The sequence below is a fragment of the Topomyia yanbarensis genome, chromosome 2 (genome assembly GCF_030247195.1).
Source record: "Topomyia yanbarensis strain Yona2022 chromosome 2, ASM3024719v1, whole genome shotgun sequence".
Taxonomy (NCBI): Eukaryota; Metazoa; Arthropoda; class Insecta; order Diptera; family Culicidae; genus Topomyia; species Topomyia yanbarensis.
The window spans coordinates 265,964,141-265,980,281 of NC_080671.1; the positions used below are offsets into that span (position 1 = coordinate 265,964,141).

Below are 16,141 nucleotides of genomic sequence, written 5' to 3' on the forward strand. Positions count from 1 at the left end.
GGAGAATCCGAAACACTAAAACAAAAAAAATCATACTTTATGTAAGGTAAGTACCCTCATGCACAAAAAAATTGGTCTTGTCCAAAATTTTTCCCACTTGGGAATTTTGCAGGATTTTATGTGCAAATGAATGAAATAAATGAATAACTTGTTTAAACTCATCTGCAATAGACTGAATCGTCCGGTCATATATTAAATTATCATAAAAGCTGATACTAATCTTCTTTTCAACATGTGGTCCTCATGAAATCGAATTCGTATTTTTGTATCAAATGTTTTAAAATGCATGAAACCGATTTTTTTTAACAAGTATCGACTTTTTGGGACTAACATGATTTCGCACCTTTTTGCCTTTCTCTTATAGAAACATTATGGTTAACCTAATCCCGGACCGGAGGGCCGTGTGTCATCTACTATTCGAATCAGTTCGTTGAGATCGGAAAAAGTCTGTGTGCGTGTGTGTGTTTTTATAGTAAGGTTTAAAAGGTTTCAAAAGCATAACCTGTAGTGTTTTGGCACTGTGTGGGACCCCATACTATTTTTTCACCTTTCTTTATCGCGAAACTACATCAAGATATAACCTTGTTGGGGGAACGGGGGTGTGCTCGTTGCGCTTTCGTCGTATCTTTTGATTTGCTCTTGTTCCATGAAATGGCTCGACCTTTGTTCCATGAAATGGCTCGACCTTTCCATGAAATAGCTCGACCTTTGAGCCGTCTAACTCTCGACTCTTCTCTTGTTTTTTGTCTACATTTATCAAGTCGCCATTTAGCTCTCGTCTCAGTGAGCCTTTTAGTTGCTGAGACCATGAGCCGTTTTGCTCCTGTTTCCGTGAGTCATTCAGCTCCCAGCCTGATCCCGATCTAATCGGATAGTCCCTGGCAGTGAACTCATCCTACTCCGACTGAAAAATCCCTAGCGGCGGAATTTCTATCGGTACCACGAGCCAATTAGCTCCAATTTTTGTCACAATGCAGTCGAGTACTCCACGGCAGTGAATTTACCCTTCTGTGAATTTCCCGGCGGTAGATTTCTCCCTATACGGATGTTCGTTTCCGTGAGCTATTTAGCTCCTCGCTTCGTCTCGATATACTGGCTCTAATTCTCGGCGGTAGACCTTGCTTACTGAACGGGCCAATCAGGAGGTGCCGAGGTCTGTTCAGCGATACCGGATGAAGCGTAGCTTCCGGTGCACTGGCGCCACGAAGTCCCTTTGCTGGCTGTTCGACGCAGTCTACTCGATCTAGTCCCCGGCGGTGGATCTAGTCTAACCTGGAGGAGAGTTCCCTGACGGCGTAATTTTTCTCGAACACGATATGTTTTTCCACGGCGACCTTCTAGTCGGCGGCGCTGCTTTGTTGGTCCCTTCGCCACATTCTCACGCCGGGCTTCTTCGAACCTAGAACATTATAAGACCACGTCTTCTGACGTCTCTTGCACGTTCACACCCTTTTAGCAAAGAGGTGACGAGGCGGGCGTTCTTCCGCTAAAAAATCGATTTTGGGAACTCTCATATCGATTGCTCATCCGATGCGACATTCTGAACCCGTTGGTGATTGAAAACTTCGAGAGGCTCGTCGAGCTAAATTCTCAAACCCGATTTATGTCCTTGTACTTCGACTACATGGCACAGAACATTAATCCTTCTTCATATACTCCCAACCGTGTTCGTTTCCTAAATACTTCTGATTCTACTGTATTCTTCGACACATCCATGAAGGAAGAGATTCATGGAATCCCGGACTATATACGCCCGCCAGTGATCCCCAATATATTTTATAATAAATTCCGAGAAGTCGACTGTGACAAAATGTTCTACACTGACGGATCAAATCACGATGGGTCCACTGGCTTCGGTATCTTCAACAATACTATCACCGCTTCATTCAAGCTCAATGATCCCGCTTTAGTTTACGTCGCAGAGTTAGCTGCAATTCAGTACACCCTTGGGATCATCGACACTCTGCCTACAGATCACTACTTCATCATTTCGGACAGCCTTAGCTCTATCGAGGCTCTTCGTTCGATGAAGCCCAAAAAGCAATTCCCATATTTCCTGGGGAAGATACGGGAGTCCTTGTGTACGTTATCTGAAAAATCTTATCAGATTACCTTTGTTTGGGTCCCCTCTCATTGCTCTATCCCGGGCAATGAAAAGGCCGGGCGCATTAAATGGTGACATATACGAAAGACCAATCTGCTTCAACGATTTTTTTAGTATTTGTCATCAGAGGACACTCAACAGCTGGCAAACCTCGTGGAGCAATGGTGAACTTGGACGATGGCTACATTCCATTATCCCAAAGGTATCAACGAAGCCTTGGTTCAGGGGGATGGATGTGGGTCGGAATTTTATTCGTGTAATGTCCCGACTTATGTCCAACCACTACACCTTGGATGCGCATTTGCGGCGTATTGGGCTTGCGGAGAGTAGTCTGTGCGCTTGTGACGAGTGCTATCACGACATCGAGCACGTTGTCTGGGTATGCGCCGGGTATTTGGACGCCAGGTCTCAGTTAAAGGATTCCCTTCGGGCTCGAGGTAGACCACCCAATGTCCCAGTCCGAGATATGCTGGTAAATCGTGATTTCCCCTATATGTCCCTTATTTATATTTTCATAAAAACGATAAATATCCCAATTTAGTCCCTCTCTTTTCATGTCTCGTTTTTAGAAGTTTCCTCCTGCCGTGTGGAACCGATTAGCTCCAGACTGCCACTATGTAACCGCCGTCGCCCTTACCACTACGGAAACTGAACCGAGAGCGACTCGTGGTCCGATGACTTTTGAAGGATTCCCCGCGGGTCCGAACAATACCATCCGCCAATCCGACCTACTAGACTGAGGTGCTAATTGGTTTCGCTGATCTCCCGTTTGTCCGAAAGCTGCAAGTTTTGCTCTTCTCTCCCGGTCACCATCTACGCCTTCTCTCCCCTGTCCTTGATACAACTGCTTCTACACCGATTTTGGAAATAATCCCCGCTCTGAATATCTTGACCAAGCATAAGTCTCTGATAAAAAAACAAATTTGTATTCCGTATTCCTAGTTTTAAGATATTTGTAATTTTACTTCTTTGTTAAAACTATTGTCCCCCATCTTGTAAATAGAATTGTATCCCTAGTTTTAAAACACCGGTGAAATTTTTCATAAATATTTGTTCCCCCTTTTGTGTACCAAACTATATTGTTAGTTTTAAGATAACTGTAAATATTTCCTAAAAAACTATTACTATTGAATTCCTTGTTTTAAAAATTTTCATAAAAAAAATTATTCGGTCTTCCACTGGTACCAAAACTGTTGGGCCCTATGCTGGAGACGTTGATAATGATCAAGACGGGCGATCTGCATCTGGCTGACATCGACGTCGGGGAGAGCGGAGAACGAAGTACCGATCAGAAAATGTGCTGGTGTGAGGACTGCCAAATCGTTAGGATCCTCCGTGAGTGGTATTAGAGGTCGCGAATTCATCGCCGATTCGATTTCTGCCAACACAGTAGCCATATCCTCAAACGAGAGCATTGCATTTCCAAGCTGGCGATGCAGGTGTTTCTTGGCGACTTTTACAGCTGCTTCCCATAATCCCCCAAAGTGCGGGGCCTTCGGAGGGATCATATGCCATTGAATTCCTTCATTTGCGCAGTGTGTAGAAATTTATCCGGTCGTTTTCTCCTTCTTCAGTAACTGGTAGAGTGCATGCAGTTCGTTGCGGGCACCTTCGAAATTTTTTCCATTATCGGAGTGCATATGTGCGGGGCAGCCGCGGCGGGCAATGAACCTTCTCAGTGCAGCGAGGAACGCGGGGGTTGACAAATCGCTGACCAGTTCAATATGCACTGCTTTCGTTACAAAACAAACAAAAATGCTAATGTAGGCTTTTGTGGATGCTGCTCGTTTGTGTATTGGCTTTATGTAAACTGGACCGGCATAGTCAACCCCGGTGACCGAAAATGGGCGGCTTGGAGTGATTCTCTGCAGGGGCAATTGACCGGTCTGCTGTTTTGCTGGAACGGGAGAGGCACGGGCGCATCTAAAACAGCTTCTAATGACACTGTTGACCACTCGTCGTCCTTGAATTGGCCAATATTCTTGCCGAATAGCAGCTAGAGTTACACGGCCGCCACCGTGCAACAGTTTAAGATGGTAATGCTGGGCAACTAATCGTGTGAATGGATGGGAGCTGGGAATTAGGATCGGATGTTTAGTTATGTAAGGCTGTTCGGAGAGTCTTAATCTCCCTCCGACACGTAATATACCGTCTGGATCGACAAAAGGACTCAAAAGGCGTAAGTCAGATCGTTTAGATATCGCATAACCCTTCCCTAGATCCCTCATTTCCTCAGCGAATACATCCGCTTGGGCTATTGCAATTAATTTTAAGCGAGCTGCTGTGATTTCATCTACTGTGAGTGCTGTGGGTTTTTCTGGCGTTTGCCTGTCATACAACTTTCGTCGACAGGCAGCGATGAAACGAAGGCAGTATGCAGTCACACGAATCAATCGGTTGTACATAGAAAATCGATTGAATATTTCATTCACACTGGGCTTGTTTTGAACAGCCGCCACCATCCTTCGCCGTTCTAGAATATCTTCGGGGGTTTTCTGATGCGGTGTTTTTGTTGGCCATTCTACTTCGGGTAGTTTTAGCCACGTAGGTCCGTGATGCCAAAGATCACAGTTGAGAAAATCGCTCACTTTTATCCCCCTCGTGATGAGATCCGCAGGGTTTTGTTTCCCTGTAATATGATTCCAGTGGGATCCGTGGGTACTGGTTTGTATCTCGGACACTCGATTCGCGATGAAAGTATTCGAGGTATATGGAGGGGAGCGTAACCATCCAAGCGTGACGGTGGAGTCTGACCAAAAGAACGATGCGGAGATGAGCATATCCAAAGCGGCAGTAACTTTTTGGTGCAAACGGGCAGCGAGAACAGCAGCTGATAATTCTAATCGGGGTACGGAAATTTGTTTTAGCGGTGCGACTTTCGACTTCGATGCAAGCAGCTGGATATGCACTCGACCTTTAAAATCAGTTGATCTGGCATATATGCAAGCGCCATATGCTTGCTGGGATGCATCTGCAAATGTATGCAGTTGGACGGTGGAATTCGGTAAGAATGCATATCGGTTAACTCTATAGGAGGAAAGTGATGGTAATTCGGTACAATAGTTCTCCCATTTAGTGCGTATATTATCCGAAACTTCTTCGTCCCATCCGCAGGGTTGTAACCATAGCTCTTGGAGAAGCATTTTTGCTCTTATAATAATCGGAGCAGTGAGACCAAGGGGGTCAAAGTGTTTGGATACGGATGACAGTATGGATCGTTTAGTGGGTGATCCGCATTCAATAAAGGGAGTGGATTCAAAACGTAGTTGATCTACCACTGGCTCCCAACTGACTCCAAGCGTTTTTATTGTTTCGTCATGGTCGAATTTGAGTGCGGGTTGAGTTCCAATCTGCGCCGGATCGAGGCCTTCGAGAACGTTTGCGTTATTGGATGTCCACTTTCTGAGAATAAACCCTCCCTTCCGTAGTAGTTCATCCAGTTCGATGCGAGTTTGAATTGCCTCTTCTTTCGTCTCTGCTCCCCCTATGTAGTCATCCACATAAAATCCCTTGCGTAATGCTGGTCCACCGAATGGATAACCGTCACCTTCATCAGTGGCAAGTTGCTGTAAGGTACGTGTGGCCAGAAATGACGATGGTGCTAGACCATATGTCACAGTTTGCAATTCGTAGGTGGAAATCGGGGCATGAGAATCGAATCGCCAAAGTATGCGTTGCAGCGGGGCATCTTCAGGGTGCAGTAACACTTGACGATACATTTTTTCGATATCCGCCACAAGATATTTGCGAAACCGAAGCACTAAGGCAAGGAGTTCATCTTGAACTATAGGGCCAACTTTTAAAGCGTCATTTAGGGAATGCCCAGTTGACGTTTTTGCAGATCCGTCGAATATCACACGAACCTTTGTGGTTGTACTTGATTGTTTCAATACGGGGTGATGAGGTAGGTAGTGCACAAGGGGCGGTTCAATTTCGTTCGAAGGTACCAATCTCATATGACCCAGCGACAGATACTCTGATAGGAATGAATGGTATTGTGCCTTTAATTCGGGTGATCTACAAAGTCGTTTTTCTAGGTAATGAAAACGACGAAGGGCGGTTGCTTTTGATTCACCTAACATGAGATCACAATCGGGATGCCTGGGTAAACGGACGGTATACCTTCCCTCGCATGTGCGGGAACGTTGGAAGCAAAGTGGGACTCACACTGCTGTTCTTCTACCGAGTAGCTGAGTTTGTTTTCCATCTCTTCAATGCGCCAAAAACGTTCAAGAGCTTCCTGCAGTGGATTACTGAGCGCGATATGGCATACTATGGGATGCGCTGCAACGGGAGGAATGGTTCTTCCACTAACGATCCAACCAAAAACGCTGTCGATAAGGGTAGGGTTGTCAGGTTGATCAATTCTAGTACCAGGGTTTAGGAATGTAAAGAAATGTTCAGCTCCGAGTAACATATCGATCGCACCAGTTTTGTTGAAGGTTGGGTCGGCCAAAAACAATTCCTTCGGAATATGCCAGCTATGGGTAGGGGTAGCTACAACAGGTAAATCAATCATGATATGAGGCATGACGAGAAAATCAAGACCAATCTCGAAGTCGCCTTTTCTTGATTGAATATTGGTTCTGACACAATGATGAATGTTTGATGACGACTCACCTATGCCATACACGGGGATGTTGATTTTGCTTCGGTGCAGATGAAGAAGCTGACATAGTCGCTCGCTCATTATATTGGATTGTGACCCATTGTCTAGCAGTGCTCGTGTGGGATGCGATTTGCCGTTAGAGTCGACCACCAATAGCACGACCGTGGAAAGCAAAACGTTCGCGTTTGAAAGGGGGGTTTGATTTTTCGCCTGAACTGTTGTTGAGCGGTCGATGCATTGTTTCGCTTTTCAATCGGGATGGCTGGGTAGGCTGGCGTATGTGATGTGGAAGGTTGCAGATCATCTTCGACTGGATAGTACCCAGGATGCAGCAAAGAATGGTGTCGCTTCTTGCAGTGACGACATGAGAAATTCGATTGGCAATTGCGCGCAATATGATTTTGGCGAAAGCAATTGTGACAAAGGCGGTCATAGTTCACGAGATTTAATCGATCGGAGAGTGACATGTTTTCGAATTGTGGGCATTGGAAAAGTGGGTGATGCTGATCACATGCATGGCATTGACGATGGGTTGCTTCTAATGCGGCATGGGAAACGATTTTTTGGAACGACGGCTTACGAAACATGGGTAGCTGGTAAACCGGTGCAGGCTGGGCGTGGTGGTTAACAGACATCGATTCCAAAACACGGGCTCTTCGCTGTAGAAAATCGATCAGGCAGTTGAAGTCAGGGTTTTCAGCAGTAGTAGCGAAGTCTTCCCAAGCTTTGAGGGTGCCGGTATCAAGTCGCAGGCAAAGGAGATGTTCCAACATGGTGCTCCAGGCATCAATTGGTTCTCCAAGTTGACGAAGGGTTTTGGTGTGACGTTCATATACGTCGACTACAGAATGCAATGCGGCAGCAGATTCTTTATTCATTCGAGGGCATTCTAATAGGGCCTGAAGGTGACGTTTTTTCAGCAGATACTCATTGGCAAAGCGTGAGACGAGCGCTTGCCAAGCGATGGTGTAGTTCGCGGAACTAATCCCTATAGATTCGATAAGCTGGGCTGCTTCTCCCTTGACAGCAGCGCGGAGGTAATGAAATTTCTGAATAGCGGGAACTTCTGCGTTGTCGTGAATTAAGGCAACGAAAGTGTCATGGAAAGCTAACCACTGGTTGTAGTCTCCGTCGAATTCCGGTAACGAAATGGTCGGTAGCTTTATAGCAGAGAGCCCAGAGTGAGCTTGAGGGATCATGTTTGTTGAAGGAGACAAGGGAAGGTATGATTTCAGAGCAGCCTTTATTTGGAAATAGGAGGTTTCATAATGGGAGCGGAATTGGAGGTTTTGTGCCATACCTTCGTTGGTTTCTTCCATGTCCTCGAGTTGCGATTGAACTTCATCCAGTCCTATCCACACGGTGTCCAGATTCTCGATGCGTATTGACACTTGCCCGGCGTCCCGTTCCACCAGGTAATTCTTGACGAACTGTTCCGCTCTCCCGATCGACGCGATGAGTGTTGTTCGGCGATTAACAAGCTGCTGCTTCGTACGTTCTTCGGTCATCGTGATAAATTCAAGCGTGCACTAGATGGAATACACAAAAAAGACCCGGTAGAGCCGGACAAACGGAGTAGAGAAGTTGGAACGGTACTAACCTTCTCAAGGCTAGTTTTATGCCTTGTATTTTTTACTTTGTTCAGGAACAGCTTCTCAATTCCTACCGGCATGGAAAAAATGGTGATAAACAGCAGGAACGAGCAGCAACTAGGTCCTCTTAGTTAGGGGGAGAGCTCAAATCTCGCGGGCAGCTTTACGGTTGAATGAGGTCGATCGAAACACTCGACGTCGCGTTGGAATGGGTGTAAGCAGTAAAAAAAATGTAGAAATCTCAAGGCACCTGTGGTTAATTCCTGCGCACTTTGGAGATGTACGTACCGTGTGCCTGTACTAATTAGGCGTTGTATTGTTTTTTTTTGGTTGAATTGTGGGATGAAGATGGCGATCTTCTGAATACTAGTTGGAGAGTTGATCCAGAAACAATAGCGGTGAACAAAAATTATGGCGGATAGCGTCGATTTTTCGGTGTGCGATGGCGAATTTACTGGAAGGAAACCGTATCCTGGTCACGGCACCAAAATGTTGAGGCAGGATCGTGGTTTCGGGCGAAATTCGTTTTATCGGGTTCACAGACAGGCAACAGACGGAAGCACCACCGAGCCAAACCGACAATCATGAGCGGGAAATAAAGAAACAGTAGGCTCTACGCACTAGTAACACTTCGGGATACTTTATTATACGATATAATTTAGATCTTGTCTACTCAACGGTTTGACTGGGAAAGAGGCAATTTATTTCACTGCTATCGCCTATTTAACCTACGTTACTTTTTAATTCAAATACTTTCTTAAATGCTAATTTTATGGCAAGTGAACTGACAGCACTGACAGCATTCGGTCTACTCTCCATTGCCGACAGTGTTGAGAACTGTCACTAACATTACAAAAATTCTGTATTTTCTTATGCTGAACGAAATCTTCGAACATTTTGAAATTCTGCAAAATTACCAGGAAAAGTATTTTGAAATAAGCAATTTTGTGGGGTATATCAAAGAAATCTTCACAAACGTATAATTAAATCGACAGATAGACACATAGTCTCTTCAGCGAAGTTAATACTAAAGATATTCTCAACAACTTTGCCAAAAAAGTTTTTTTTTATTTTCATAAATGACCCAACAAAAACTTGCTTCTCAGCTTTAGAAGAATTAATCACCCAACTAATACTTTTTAAATGCAAAAAATATAAATAAACTTTGCTAAAGACACTATAGCTAAAAATGTTTTTCGTGGTTCAAAGAATTTCATTCACCTTTTTGCCATTTTGGAAACACTGTGCACTGGTGGATTCTCCTGTGAATTGAAAATGTCCAAAACTATCGATTTTCAACTGCCAACAACCTGCCCTTCAATATAAAAAGTTTGCCAAAAGTTGAAAAAAATTCTATTTTGACGCACCGACGGTACATGCCCAAAACTATTGATTTTCACTTATTAATAACTTCTTCAATATAATAAACTTTCCCTAAAAGTTGAAAAAAATCCAATTTGGCACATCGTCGAACCCCCTGTGTATTGAAAATGTCCAAAACTATTGATTGTCAACTGCCAATAACTTTCCCTTCAATATAAAACACTCCCGAAAAGTTGACAAAAAAATCCATTTTGACACATCGTCGAACCCCCTTGCGCATAGAAAATGTCCAATACTATTGATTTTCAACTGCCAACAACATGTCCTTTAATAGTTATTTATTTCTAAACAATTGAAAGTTAACCGCATCAACTTCAACTCCAATAAACGGGAAAGTAACGAAAAATGTATCGCGATAACCACCGATGAATTATCGACGATGACGATGAATCTGACGATACATTATCGTTAACGGAGTTTCCGATGACGTTGACGGGTGGTTAACGTTATCGACGATGACGATTAATTATCGATTAACAACCCTGTTCAGTACGCGCTCCCGACACGAACATCCATTAGGCGAAACGTGCTTGTCAACTTCGTCAGGTTACTCTTTGAGTTCAGTGCAGCAGCCTAAACCGGTTCGCCTGGAGACATCTCGTGCTGTATCTTGCTCCTCCGATGTTCCCTGCCAACACATTAATTGTCCTCGCAGCCTTCTTGCATACATAGTAGACATGGCTGTTATAATTTAACTGATCGTCGACTATTACACCCAAATATTTTAGCGCACGCACCAACGGGATTGAGTGTCCGCCGACGCTGATCACGACACGATTTATTCCGGTATCTGACCAGCAACATCTACGTTTTGTGGTGAGCCACCTGCGACTTGACATCCAGGTTTTCACGATGCCTATTATCCCAAGTAACAATTGAAGTTTTATAGCACGCTACAAGTGCAATCTAAGTTTTATCAGTGGCTATAAAACTATCATAAAACCACAATTGTTACTAGGGATATCTGCCGTCAATATCTTCGCATCCTCAGGATCTCGCCGGTTATCGCCAGGACAACGTCATTTGCAAAGAAGGGGATCTCAACTCACCTGGACTGTTTCAGTGTTAACATTTCGTTGTACATTATATTCAAGAGCGTTGGGCCAAGTATGGAGATCTGAGGTACTTCCGCCGTGACCCTAATCGACCTCTGTTCGTTCCGTAGACCAATACTCAGTCCTGAATGTAACTTTTCAGAACCTGTATTCTGTGCAGCGCTACGACGATACGCACCCAGCTGGTACTGCCGAACACGTTCTTCGCGTCAATCGTTACCACGGCATAGTAGCTATTACCCCTTCTCTTTTGCTTCAGAAGTTTACCAAGAGTATCCAGCAGGCATATAGTTCGATATCATGCTGGATCTCCAGGTGGCTTTCCTGGTTTCGGCAGAAACACAAGTTTCTGGGTATTCCATCTCTCCGGGAAGTAACCATCGTCCAGGCTTTTCTGTAGGACTTTCCTGAACATTTACGAAAACACCAGCATCGCGGTCTTCAGTGCCATTGGAGATACCGTCCAAACCGGCAGCTTTCTTCGCTTTCAGCCCTTTGGCAATTCGTCGTTGGAGACTCGATTGTGGCCAGTATTTCCACCGTCTGCATCAAAGTCAGTATGTAGGATGCTGAGCATTTCGTTCCAACAAAACGCCGCATGCGGGCAATTCCTAGGATTCATCTACCTCGGCTTTGTTACGACACACGCTCTCGCTAACGTTTCCGACAGCTCATCGGCATTCGGACTTGGAGCGACGCTGTTAGCAATAAGTGCTTCCACAAACAGGTGCTCATCGAAGTCCTTTATTTCACACTTCCGCTCGGCAGTCCTCACTCTCGGCGTTACAATGCAATTCCGCCGACCAATGGTGTAGTGGGTCGCCTGGTGGCTATGTGTGTATTGCTCACTAACTCGCCAATTCGTGCTATCCACCAGCGATGCAATGCAGAATGTTTAATCGATGATCAATTCCCGGCCGCCTTTCCTGTGTGCTGTTGCATAGCTTTACATCCAACTTTGCCAGGGCTTTTAACAGGCTGTAACCTCTAGCGTTGACCAGCCTGATATCCTACTCTACGACCCAAGCGTTAAATTCTCCTCCTATACCAACCGGCGTTCGTTCGACTAACGAGTCGGTAAGTTTGTCCAGCATCTGATTGTACTGCTCTAGTGTCTACCGTGGGAGAGCATAACAGCTACATACGAATACACCGCTGATCCTGGCGATCACGAAGCCTTCATGTGTGCTATCCACCACCTCTTGGACAGAGAAACCGCCCATCACTTGAATTGCCGCATCTCTGCATCATCCACCCAGTTAACGTTATCAGGAGGAACACGATACGGCTCTGCAATAATTGCAACGTCGCACTTCGTTTCTGTTGTTGACTGTCACAAAAGTTGCTGCAACATTGCCAATTATTGAGATTAGGTTATCGCTATCATCGTTGGCTTGCCTTCACTTTTTTGTACTCTGGGCATAAGAGGACTCCCGTCATGTGACCATTTCCGCTCTCATTCGTGTAGAACAACACTTCGGTTGCTTTGTGTAGTCACTAGCAATGTGTCCCTTCGCCTCACGTTTTCTGCACAGATCAGATCTTTCCGGCTCTCTACAGTTTATTGTCTGATTGTCGTAATCCAGGCACCTGAAACACCTTGCCGTTAGTTCAGTGGCTCTAGGGATCATTTGTAACGAGCACACCGACCATCCGATTTTGATCTTACCGGTCGACATAAGCCGCTATGCTATATTTTCCCCTAAGGAGAAAGCTGGGGCGGGACATCATGTTTGACCAGTCGCTTGATTAAAGCACAAAGTGTGATTTGTGGATTTAACGTCAAACCGTCGCTAATCTTTCCCGACAATAACTTAGTGTCGGTTTCTGATAAGACGAAGTCGAAATGCACCCATGACTTTGTGACATAAGCTGATTGGCTGTCTGTGTTCCGCAACTCGAATATACTATTTCTCCAAGTTAAATTGCTCCATTAGCGCGCTTCTCAAATCGTCTTCATTGCGATCTTGTCCAGCTTCCAGCACTCAACCACCGCTTCTTCACCTAAAGCTTCTCTTTACATTGCTTCTGTCACGAGTTCCCGATTAGTTGAGCGCTTGATCAATGGATCTTTTTTCAGCTCAAACAGCTTCTCGCCTTTCTGAGTGCGATCGGTTCTTATTACGTTCTCCCCCAGCTTCTTCAGCTTGGGATCCTCTCTCACCCTTCGAGGATCGCAGCGTACGTCACGCCACCGTTTGCTTTGGCGACTAAAGCATCTCTCCTATACCTCTCCTTGCATGATCAAAGGTCTTCTTTCTTCTTTTTCTTCCTTTCATCTTTTTCATTGTTTTTCCTCTTCTCTTCTATGGTTTTTAGGATTCGCCATCTACTCTCTATCTGTCTGTTGTTTTGCTGTCTTTTGCCGACCTGCTTGGGCACCTTCGATTCCTCCTCCTATCCTGGTGTTTTCCTTGCTCTTTTCACAGAGTGGGAATACCGGTCACTCTTCGGAGTCTCATAGGCTTTTGCTTTCGCTATCTCCGTGGTCTTCGTTTTCTTTTCGGTGTTTTCAGCTTTGATTTTTTTCCTCTGCTTTGTCACTTTGGGCTACCCAGACTGCTGGTCTTTTTGGGTAATGCTTGGTTTCGGTGTGCGCTGTTGAAACCTTAGCTTTCTTTGGCGCCCTATTGCTTTGTCGCCGCTCGTGCTCAGTATGGCCTCCTGAACTGCTCTCGCTGCTGCTGCTGTTGCGGTTGCATATGCTGTTGCCCTTGACCGTTTTTTCTGGGTCGGTGACCTCGCTACTCCATCTTTGGCGAACGGGTTCACCACACTTGCTTCCTTAGAATTTGTGTTCTTGTTTTGTCTTCTTCCGTGCATTTTGGGTCCCAACTCCAAGCCGCTATTTACGCCCGTAGTAAGTAGTCGCCTCTATATGATCTATGGTTACCTTTGCAAGCAGTGAGGTTGCATGCGAGGGTTGACCGGTCCTTTATGGGGTACCGCGTTCAGAGCCGGATCGGCGTTCAACTGAGCCTATTTACACCAGCCGAGGTGCCGAGTTTCAAACGTACTTGGAGGTTTTAACGGAACGGGGTACGCAGCCGTTTCGGGGTAGTGTAATCCATCCTAGGGTCGTAGAATGGCGTGCCTATCGTTTGTCAGTCAATTTCCATGAAATCCTTAATCGCAGCCGTGTTCTGCCGCCAGTATGTCGTAATTAGGATCTTACTGGGATCGACTATAATGTGCCGGTTAGCACTCCAGTTGGATTAGGGTGCATTATGCTAAATCCTTGGAAAAAAAATTAGCGGAAGCAGCACCGACTCGCTTCGGATTTATATGACTTTTTATAGAGGTTCAGCAGAGCAACATTGTCTTACAACTTGCAATAGGTCCAGGTGGGTGAAGGGGGTCGTGTAGCCCCTGAACTCTTTTCCTGTGTATGTATGTGTACATGCATCCAAAATGTCAATCATTTTTCTCAGAGATACAGTCGGGTCTCCTACTACGCGATTAACTGGGGGCGTGCAAAAGGAATCCGTGTTGTAGGATACCCAGAGCTTATGGGATTTCGACTAATTGGGGCTGATTATTTCGTCCGTGTCAACATGTAGCGCCATACTTTGTTCGGCAAAGTTGTTGTACTCACTTGGGCCTACAACTTAGAGTAATTGGGTATCCAATTAGTTGAGAACTATGCCACCAAGGGTGCTATGAAGAAAGAGTAAATAAATCGAAATTCTCGTCGTAAACTCGACTATCATCAAATGGATTCAATGTCAAATATATCAAGACCCTTATTATTTTGAAAGGTGGTGTCTTCGGGATATTTATAAAAAATGTCCAGAGCTTCTGGATGGTAGAAAGTATTACTCGCAATTACCCCACCAGGCGGCGCTAGTGCTAATGCAAATATTCAACACATGTCAAAATAATTCTATATCTCAACATCGTGATTAGATAGAGTAGTACTGTCTTCAGCAAAGTTGCTCGAGAGGTCGAGGACTACCCAACGGTAACAGATTAGTTTGGAATACTCTCACTAAGCGGCGCTAGTGAGCGTAGAAGCTTTCAACATTTGGTAGATTATAATATATCTCAAAACTCTAATAACTTGGAAAAATGGTGTTCTCGAGGAGGTCAAAAGGTACTAAATTATGGATAGATTGAACTGGAATGGACCCACCAGGCGGCGCTAGTGAGCATTTTCTTTTAAAGCATGTATCTCGAGATCATGATCATTTGGAAGGGTGGTGTCTTTGGCAATATTTATAGGCAGGTCGACCTCTGTCGTACGGCGAACAAATTAGTTCAGAACTCGCCCACTAGATGGCGCTAATGAGAATGAAACTTTCTTAATATTATAGATATATTTCTAAAGTCTGATAATTTAGGAAAACGCTGTTTTTGGTAAAATTCTCCAGGGGGACAAGTGCTGTTTGACAATGTATAGAAAAATTTCGATTTTACCCACTAGGTGACGCTAGTGAGCACGAATTTTTCCTTTAAATTTCTGCATCTCAATATAAAGGCAGTTTAGAAGGGTGGTGTCTTCAACAAAGTTTCTCGAGAGGTCGAGGACTTCTCGACGGTAACAGATTAGTTTAGAATACTCTCACTATGTGGCTAGTGAGCGTAGATGCTTTCAGCATGCGGTAGATTGTGATATATCTCAAATGTCTAATGATTGCGCTTTCGGCAGTTCTTGAAGAGTTCTAGGACTACTCGATCATGGATAGATTAAATTGGAATGGACCCGCAAGGTTACGATAGTGAGCCAGTATATATTATATTCTGTATCTCGAGATCATAATAATTTTCAACGGTGATGTCTTTGGTAATATTCATCGGCAGGTCGAGTTCTGCCTTACGGTGAACAGATTAGTTTAGAACTCACTAATTAGGTGGCGCTAAGGAGGATAAAACTTTCAGAATATTGTAGATCTTTTTTTAAAAGTCTGGTAAATACTAGGTTACGCGAGTAAGCACGTGTTCTGGGTGACACTAGTAAGCACGCATTTTTTCAATTTCATCATTTCAATATTAAGGCAGTTTAGAAAGGTGGTGTCTTCAACAAAATTGTTTGACAGGTCAAGGACTATCCAATGGTAACCGATTAGTTTGATATACTCTCACTATGCGGTGTTAGTGGGCGTTGAAGCTTTCAGCATATGATTGATTATGAATTATCTCAGAAATCTAATAAATTCGAAAGATGGTGTTTTCGGAAAAGTTTTTGAGGAAGAATAAGGGCTACTCGATTATGAATAGATTATTTACTGCTCTGATTTTTGTTAATTTGATTTAAATTTCTTAAGTAGCCTCAAAACGGATAAGAATCAAAAACTAAATATATGCTGTTTCGTTCATCTAGAAGAGCTATAGGCGTGCATCCAGACCCAAGAATGGGACAGTCTGTAATTCAGGAAACTAACTGCTTCAAATATTTAGG

General features: G+C 44.4%; 2 protein-coding genes across 2 annotated transcripts in view; both read right to left on the bottom strand.

The window, feature by feature from the left end:
- The window catches only part of LOC131683118 (uncharacterized), a 472,644-nt gene that overhangs the window by 298,667 nt on the left and 157,836 nt on the right, over nucleotides 1-16,141 (bottom strand). The window lies entirely within an intron of this gene.
- Nucleotides 3,652-5,823, bottom strand: LOC131680325 (uncharacterized). Its single transcript, XM_058961045.1, has one exon. The coding sequence runs from the start codon at nucleotides 5,821-5,823 to the stop codon at nucleotides 3,652-3,654; it is 2,172 nt and encodes a 723-aa protein (XP_058817028.1).